This window comes from Zea mays, chromosome 5, assembly GCF_902167145.1.
Source record: "Zea mays cultivar B73 chromosome 5, Zm-B73-REFERENCE-NAM-5.0, whole genome shotgun sequence".
NCBI lineage: Eukaryota > Viridiplantae > Streptophyta > Magnoliopsida > Poales > Poaceae > Zea > Zea mays.
Window position 1 is genome coordinate 183,840,353 of NC_050100.1, and position 9,184 is coordinate 183,849,536.

Sequence of the window (9,184 nt, forward strand, 5' to 3'; positions counted from 1 at the left end):
CTAATTAATTGAGGACTAAGTTACGACCGCGTACTGTGCATACAAGAAATAAAATTAAAACAAAATATTTGTTGGTAGCTGAGTTAGTTGATGATGAAAGTATATAATATTGGTGTGGTGGGGTATAGAGGTTTGATATAGGGGGAACCGCTGTAGAGCGTGGAGATATAGGGGGAGAGAGAACGCTGACGTGACACGTGAGTGAAATATAGGGGGAGAAATTTAGGGGAAACCGCTGAACACAGTCTCATAGCTCCCCTGAGTCCCTGACAATAGTGTTGAAGTGATTGACGAGTGACGAGATAACTTTTCCATTGGAGCAGCCACGAGCCGCAAATGTTTCAGTTTGAACGTGCGTTGACTACTGGAGGTGAGAGGTGAAGAGGCCAGGAGCTGAAAGGGCCCGAGCTCGACGGCTTTCTTCTCCCGGACGCGCGAGCGCGATCGTCCCGCCGTCCAGGTGAGGTGAGCCAATGTACCACCCCCGTTCGCCGCCGACGCCGCTTCCGATCTCACGTTTTTGGTTGCGCCGAGTCGCAGTTTCTCCGTGTCCGCATCCACCACCTCGCCTCTTCGTCTTCTCTCAGTTTCTTGCTTCTGCCTTTGGTCTCGTGGCGGTTGCCTCCTCGCGTGTCTCCTTGTGGAGCGTGGAGCACCGGTCCGTTGGGTGCCAGATCATGGCAGCGAGCGAGCTGTGACGGGATGTGAGGCCGCACCAAATGTGTGAGCACGGACACGTTTCTTGCTAGTTTTCCCGCGCCCAAAGTGTCTTGTTTTCGTTTTCTCTTTGTTAAATTTAGGAGAAATTCTGGCCATGGACTTAGGCATGTTTGGAACCCTAGAGCTAATAGTTAGCTAGCTAATAAATCATTAGCTGAGTTGAACTAACTAATCAACTAATTGTTAGCTGTGAGTTAGCTAACAAGTAGCTATGATGTAGCTAACAATTAGTTAGAGTATTAGCTGACGGTGTTTGGAACCCAACAACTAATTTTTATTAGCTAACTATTAATTTTAGAGGTTCCAAATGTGTTCTGTTTTTTGTCGAACAATATTATAATTTTGAGGTTTAGGGTCGGCAACGACTATTATGCAAACAACTATTCGATGTAAGCGTGCAAATAGATATCGTTGCCTACTATGTAAACAACTATTCGATGTAAGCGTGCAAATAGACATCTTGGTTTGTTAAATCTGAATCTAATTTTAAATACAATCATTTTTTAAAAGTTATATAAGGTGATGCTCCGGCTTTAGCATTAAAAAAATCAATCTGCGGGGACCACTCCAACCATTCCTGATATCGCCCCCTTCTGGGAAAAAAATTTGTTACAGCCCGGCTGCAAACCAGCCAGTTTGCAGCCCCTCACAAAAAGAAGAATAGGCCCCACCTGCAGGTCCACTAGATAACGTTTTAGTTGTGTTATTGACTTGTGGGTGGGGCCTATCCTCCTTTTTGTGAGGGGCTGCAAACAGGCTGATTTGCAGCCGGGCTGTAGCAAATTTTTTTCCCCCCTTCTGCCTCCTTCATTCTTACTGTACGTCACCTTCCCTATGCCTCCAACTGCATCTTCTGTTTTTTTTTGTTGAACTACGCAGGAGAGCTACATATCATTTCATTAAGATGAAAAAACACAGAGGTGCAAGAAGAGGGCAAACGCCCTCTCAAACAAACCCACTCACACACACACACAACAACACACCTACTGCACTATCTGTCATCTAAAGATCAGGAGCACATCTCAGCAAGAGCTCCTGAAGGCCAGAGGCACCAGCCATACACCACAGTTGTCCCTCTGCAGCCACTGAGACGAGGATAGATTGCATATGAGACCTAAAACCATCAAACACACAAGCATTTCTATGCTTCCAAAACTCCCAAGTGACTAGGATGACTAGAGAGATCCTTCCGAAGATCCTTAATTGAGAAATTAATCATTCTTAGGTTTAATTATCGGATAACAATGTGTATTATGGTACTACAAACAATGTATAGTTTTTTACACTACAAAAATTGATGTATAAAAGTCAAATAGCGCATTTGAAGTGTATAGGTAGAGCTAAATAGGGGGAATAGTTAGAGAGAAGGTGAAATAGGGAGAAGGAAGAGATATCTAAATATGTTTAGAAAGTACGAATAGGGGAGATAAAAGGAGAAGGGTTGGAATCAGTTTGAGAAGAAGACCTTCTCACATGGGTTGAAAACGCCCCTAAATCATTGCTCCACTCATACACAGTGGTACAGTAGCCCACATAAGAACGATCGCAACCGGGACCCGGCCTTAGATGTTTGGTGTGGGGCAAAGGAGGGGATTTTTTAACCCCAACTTAAAATGCACTCCTACGGAAAGACCTGAGGAATGCTACTCAAATCACCTAATCAACTCAACTAGAGACCTTTTCGTTCTAGTAATAAACAAAGACAACAATGTTTATTAGGCCTTTTGTGGCAGTTCTTTTGTCGTGACTTTCACCGGCTTAATCAAAAGCCATACTAAACAAGCACATATTAGAATAGTTTCTAAAGTCAAAAGGCGAAAATGATGAAACCAAAGCTAACAAATGTGACATCTGGCTTTGGCGTTTTTGGTAAAACCAAAGCCCTATCAGGCTACCAAAGAAGCCCTTAGTAACCAAGGTGTTGATCACCTAACATTGGTGAACCCAGTCCTTATGTTTAAGGTGTGCCAAAAAAATTCAAAAAAGAAACAACCATGGTTGGCTAGTTTAAAACACAACACTTTGACCACTAGCTAACTAATATTTTTGTGTTCTTGAAATATGTCGTGGCCTATATGGATCACCCACTTGGTCCACCCCTGTCACAAAGTAATCACTGAATTGTAATTCACTAGTTAGTTATAGAGTGCATTACTTCAGATTTTATTTATTTGACATGTCCATGGCTTCTTGTTCACTAAAAGAACTTGACCTGTGGAGGTTAGACAACTTTCGGGCATTTTTTAACAATAAAGCTTTACATAGACCTTCAATATTTATATGCAACAATATCGTAGCTCATGTTAGAATGATCACAATCAGATCGAGTCTTATACCTATGCTTAGGACAAACGAGGGAGATTTTTTAATCCCGGCCTAAAATTGTCTCCACTAGAAGTTGAATCAAGGACTAAACAAATATTTCTTAGACTGCCTAACCAACTTGATTAAAGGCCTTTCTGCACTTATATTTCATCAAATGTTATGTTACCAATCCAATAATTTTAGGGCAATTTCGTGTATGTCATTGTAGTTTTGTCCAGTTTCTTATTTTCCATCGCAAATGTCTCAATCTCTTTTATACCACTCGGATGCAATTCCTTAACCTTCCATGTCACCGTCAGTGACATAGAAAGAATTAAGACATGCTATTTTCTTTTCTTTTTTGACGGGGAACTGTAGGGAAATCCCTACAGTAGACATGCAATTTTCTTACCCTGACGATGGCATGAAAAAGTTTTGATAAAAGAAAATACAATTGGCATAGAAGGGATTAAATTATTTGCGATGACAAATAAGAGACTGAGCAAAATTGCAGTGGCATATATAGAATTTTCTGAATAATTTTCAACCATATCTAGTCCATCGATTTAAATTCTGACCTTCATGTGTTACCGCTTTACAACCTGTAGGTACAAGACATGCTCCTAATGTGGGCATAAAGCGTGGTCAAAGAGAAATAAACTGTCCAACTCAAACCCGTGTAAACATTTTCTTTCATTTGTCGAGTATCACCGTTGAAAGGTGGAGAAGTAAAAGTTGTGGCAGTTTCTGTGGAACCACCATCCCCTCATACTAGGCAAAGCAAGACAGCGGTCGGAGGACCAAATCAGTGTTCATACAAAGAAATCATTATGTCTAGAAAACGTGCCTTTTCCGAAGAAATTGGAGGCGCTACTGCATTGAAGAGCCTACCAACTCCAATCGGTTTATTTGAAGATGAATGCGTTTTTTGTCATTCATTTAGAACGAGCCAGGTAATACAGTTGAATCCATATTACACACTTATATCTGTCATGGCAGAGCTGAACCATGTGTACTAATTTCAGTTTCACGGGCCGATGGTATGTTACCTGAAGGGAAGAGTTGTGTCCATTGACGAGTGCGACTCATCAGATGCCATCTACGTCCATAGGAAATGTCTCGAGTGGTATGGTCCTATCTTCTGTGCTGACAGTATTCAGCTCTTTAAATTAATCTACATAATTTAGATTTGCTGCCATAAACATTTTTTTTCTGCATATGTTCTTTTCTTTTGAAAAACCTTGCAAGTTTAAGATGCAACCATGTGTTGCCTTTTTTTTGTCTGTTCAGTTCCATGTTAATCTAAAGAAAAGGCCTTTCATTTTCTGTTCCTACTGGTTTTTAAGGGCTTCTGGAATATGGTTTAAGGGTGACATTGTTATGGACTTTAAGCCAGAAATTACACGTGCTTCAAAACTGAGATGCGCAAGATGTGGACTCAAGGGAGCAGCCCTTGGTTGTTATTACGGTCCTTGCCTCACAAGTTTTCACGTTCCATGTGCAGTTCAGACAATTGGTTGCCGCTGGGATGGTGTAAGCTCTATTACTGATTGCTATTGATCCAACGGTTTTTTTTTACCACCAATGTAATGTTCTGACGTGCTTATTTTACATGGTAGGATGGTTATATGCTGTGCCCTCAGCATGTTTCAAATGCTCTACCATGTGATAAGCAGGGCACAGATACAAAGGAGAATTACAATGCTTCTTCTTTGCATCAAAGGTTTTGTGATCCTTCTTTTCCCTTCTTGAGAGATACGTAGAGTCGTAGACACTGCAATTCATGTCTTCTGTGTACTGTGTTGTATTTTCATTTCTTGCCAATGTTTATACAAAGTAGAATATTTTACCAATTTTGAAGAGGAAGGTCAATGATCAGCTATTATACACCTTGTTTAGATCTTATCATCTAGTTTATACATAGGATCACTATAATCTGGATTACGGACTATAATAATCAGAGTGCTTGGAGTCCTGGATTATTGTGGTGGATTATTCATGTTTCAAGTGACAAATAGTATTAACCACCAAAAAGCAGGTCCGAGGTGGATTATAGGGTTATTTTTATATAGTGTTTTGATTATAATTAGATTGTTTTAACCGATTATTATCTAGCCTATTTGGATCACAATTAGATTGTTTTAACCGATTATTATAATCACAGTGGATCCAAACAGATCCTTAGCATCCTGCCGGCCCCCACACAACTTGAAAAACTATACAAAGTTCCCACTAAACAACAAATTCCCCCAAGCCACCAGCAGATGCACACAATAGATCCCAACTATTGAAAAAGTACCCACTCAGGGCTAGTTTGAGAACTCAAACCTCCTCTGGGATTGGAGTGGATTAAGAAAGAAATTAGTTCATTTATCCCCTAATCTCCTCCAATTTTGAAGAGATTGTTTGGTTAGAAGAGGATTGAGGGAGATGGGAGAGGGATTAAGGGATTGGGAGGGATTGAGGGGAAATTTCCCCTTAATCCCCTTCTAACCGGGACTAGTTTGGATCTATGATTCTTATGAGGATTAGATGGGACTGAATTAGTTCATTTCCACTTCAGAGCTTGTTTGGGAGTAAGAGGATTAAGGGGGTTAAAATCTCCATGCTAATTAATTTTGAATAGCAAGAGTATTTTAGCCCCCTCAATCCCTCGATCACCTTGCCTCGAAACAAGCCCTCAGTCCCCTCCAATTCCCATGAAAAATGGGTGTACCCAAAGTAAGCCTGAAGGTGCCTGAATTAGGGCAACAGGGGAAACATGCAGGAAAAAAGAGAGAAGAGATCAGACAAAGACATCTCAAACATTCCCTTAAAAAAAAAGACATCCCAAAGCTATAAACATCACCTAATGAGTAGTAGTCAGCAGTTCAGCACTTACGTAACAGTTTTTTTTTTATCACGGAACTGACGGAAGGTCACCTCCTCCGGTTGCTTTGCCAGGTTTTGAGAAGTCCGGTTTATATCATTCCATAAATTACACCGATAGTAATGGGCCCAACAATAAACTTCATTTCTCTCTTTTCAAAATTGCTTCTGACCGGCCTCCACCTTTTGTAAATCAAACCATTATGGCAAAATGTTCAGAAAAATGAGAAATTTTCCCATTGGACCACTTTGTTCCAAAACTTGTTTTTCATATGGGCGATCATTTGTGGCTCTGATCAGATTTACGCCACAAGCTTTCTCTTGCCTATGGGACACATAAGATTTCTCACCTTTAGTGCTAGTTTAGGAGCAAGGGAATTAAAGGCTAGCTTGGGAGCAAGGGAATTGGAGGGGATAAAATCTTCTTCCTATTTAATTGTAAATAAGAAGGGGATTTTAGCTCTCTAAGGGCTGATTTGGTGCTAAGGGATCCCAAGGGGATCCATAGGGGAGGAATTCCTTTGTTATTCAAAATTGAATTGCAAAAAGATTTCTCTCCCATGGATCCCCTTGGGATCCCTTACCACCAAATCAGTCCTAAGTCCCCTCCAATTCCCTTCTCCCAAGCTAAAATTAGATTTACTTTATCTATTTAATTATAGATAAAGTAAGGCTTCATGGTGATTTTGGTAACCGCACATATTTCATTTCGATAATTTCATGGTTTCAGCCAACATACAGATAAGAAAGGAAGTTTCGACGATCATAATAGGGAAAATGAACAAGCTGATCAGCTCAACATCTCAAACGCTTCCTTGCTGCCTCAGACTCGGAGGTATGTTATTATTGTAATGTTGTGCAAAGTATAGATATTAGTGTTCATATGATTATTATCTATGATCACTGTGCTGTTTTTTTTTTGTTGGTATTCCCTAGCGATTGTCACGAAGCAGAATTTTGTACCAATTTCTCAAGGGATGGTGAACAAACGGATCAGCTTAACTCTAGGTACATGAATACATGATCTTTACTCACCTTTTTCGTTTGGAGATAGCGTGAGGTTCGTTGCAGTTTTGTAGATCACCCATTTTCCATTTCTGTAATTGATGGTTCAGTCCATACATAGAAAGGGAACAAGTTTTTGACAGTCGTCGTCGAAGGAAAAATGGACAAACAGATCATCTTGACATTTCGACTCCTTGTGTGCCACACAAGTACGTGATTTCTTCATCTTTGTTGTGTGATATATAACTGAATATATAGTTCATACGATTATTGTATAACCTGTGTTGTTGACTTGTTGTTGTTGTTGTTGTTGTAGCCAACATTCTCATCCAAAAGAAGAAATATCCACCGATAGTTCGAGAGATCATCACCAGCAAATAGATCAGCTTCAGACTTCAAGATCATCCTTGCCACTGGGGTATATCATGTTTCTTCTCCCTTTTTTGGGCGAAACTGGACAGGCATTAGTTAATCGTCTTGTCGTTTGTGTTTCCAGGGCCTGCCAAGGGGAGGAGATGGAATCAGATCAGCCTGACGCATCAAGCTGCCCTGCTGATGAGTTAGTTTTGCTTGGTCTGTGTTTAAGTGTGGACGAGAAGGTAGCATATGATAACACTGTATCCTTCTTTTATTTTATGGATGATTTGGTACAAGAAACTGTTTGTTGCATACTACTTCACTGACTAGTAGTAGGAATATGTATCTCTGTTCGGTTCCTGTTTCTGGTGACCAATTCGCTGTATCCTACTGCGCTTAATTGCTGGGCTGGGCTGGGCAGGACTTCGTGCAAAAGTTTGCGTGTTGGACCAAGGCGACGCTGGCGGAGGAGTGGGCCGAGAATGTGACCCATGTCATTGTGGGCAAAGGTGCTGGTAGTTCGTGGTGCAGGTCATTTGAGGTGCTTATGGCAATACTGCTCGGGAAATGGGTTGTTCGTTTCGAATGTCAGTACCTAAACGATCATTTCCACGTGTATGAGCAGAGCTATTACTTTTTGTTTTGTCCTGTCTTTACGCTTCAGTCCTGGTGCTGAGCCTTGTTCTTTTAGGGGTCGCGGACTGCTTGCAGCTGACTCCAGGTCCAGAGGCCTCCTATGAAGTACTACTACTAGCAGCATCCAGCATCGATTCACTCGGCGCGAACGACGGGCCGAAGCAGAGCAGAATCCGGGCAACTGAAGGGGTACGGGTACGCGTGTGTGTGGTCCGCCGGTCATGCATGCTGCATGCATCATTCGTTCGCTCACTTGACACGCTTGCCAGTTGCAGGAACCGAAACTGTTTTCTGGGCTGTGTTTCTGCCTGAGCGACCTGATGAGCCCTGGCAACAGAGGCCGCACGCGGGGCCTCATAGCGGCCGGCGGCGGGCGGGTGCTGGACAAACGCGACCTGCGCCTTCTGCCGAAGAAGGATCCGGATCCTGACGGCCGCCGCTCTCCGTCTCCGGTGAACCCGAGGCCCTACTTCGTGTACGACGTCGAAGCGCCCGGAGGTGGTCGGTTCAGCGCGAGGCTGCTGCGGCGGGAGATCGACGAGGCGAGGGAGCAGGCGGCGGCCGGGGCGCAGGTGATCGGCCACCTCAGCGTGTTCGACGCCGTCGCGGCCTATGACGCGGGGATCCTGCTCGTGTGAGCGATGCGGGCATTGGGCCGGGGATGTGTCTGGAGCTTGGACTTGCATGGGCCGATTGTTGGGCCGCCAGCACGTTGGGCCTCGACGTCGCTGGAGCTAATTATTTTGGACGGATATATCTGACACCTAGAACTACCAAGCATGTTCGGTTAGCTCTCAATTCATGTAGATTAAATGGAATTAGAAAAAATTAAGAAGTTTGGTTTGTTTAGGATTTAACCGAACAAAGTCTAACGTAACTTGTGGTGGTAGTGTGTTATTATTTATGATGATGATATAGATGAGAGAATTTAGAATATGGGATATACAGTTTGAAAGCTGGCTGGAACCAAGAAGAAACGGGAAAGCAACTTGCAATGATGGCCACTTGGGCTGGTAATATAAGCATCATTACAGGTGCTACGCTAATGCTAAGGTGCCGTCTCAGTAACTAGTTTAAAAGCAATGGGAAGAAGCTTCAGGTGGCCTGGGTACTTTATACAGACACTGGAGGAGTACAGAGTACTATCTGCAGTTGCATTTTTTACATTCTGAACAAATCTTCCAGAAGTTGCAAAGCCTGCTCGCCGCGTTGCAGACAAGGCATGCCGTGGCAGTGGTGCTCGTCTCGTTCACCGATGAGTTGGTCCGGCGAAGCATCTTGTCATGGTCTGCAC

General features: G+C 42.7%; 1 protein-coding gene across 1 annotated transcript; it reads left to right on the top strand.

Annotated features, from left to right (window-relative positions):
* The first annotated feature begins 423 nt into the window (after positions 1 to 423).
* On the top strand, positions 424 to 8,794 carry LOC100273997 (uncharacterized). Its single transcript, NM_001148383.1, has 13 exons — positions 424 to 465; positions 3,633 to 3,977; positions 4,050 to 4,150; positions 4,371 to 4,557; positions 4,644 to 4,747; positions 6,623 to 6,727; positions 6,829 to 6,900; positions 7,008 to 7,106; positions 7,214 to 7,315; positions 7,394 to 7,496; positions 7,676 to 7,841; positions 7,946 to 8,079; positions 8,160 to 8,794. The coding sequence occupies exons 2-13, from the start codon at positions 3,855 to 3,857 to the stop codon at positions 8,526 to 8,528; spliced, it is 1,665 nt and encodes a 554-aa protein (NP_001141855.1). The 5' UTR covers positions 424 to 465; positions 3,633 to 3,854; the 3' UTR covers positions 8,529 to 8,794.
* Positions 8,795 to 9,184: the final 390 nt, after the last annotated feature.

What these genes read in the sequence shown, in the direction of transcription:
- LOC100273997 (NM_001148383.1), top strand. Translation starts at nt 3,855, where the DNA reads ATGTCTAGAAAACGTGCCTTTTCCGAAGAAATTGGAGGCGCTACTGCA. An exon ending in TTGCTGCCTCAGACTCGGAG is followed by an intron (nt 6,728 to 6,828) that starts GTATGTTATTAT and finishes GGTATTCCCTAG; the next exon opens with CGATTGTCACGAAGCAGAAT. An exon ending in ATGGGTTGTTCGTTTCGAAT is followed by an intron (nt 7,842 to 7,945) that starts GTCAGTACCTAA and finishes TTGTTCTTTTAG; the next exon opens with GGGTCGCGGACTGCTTGCAG.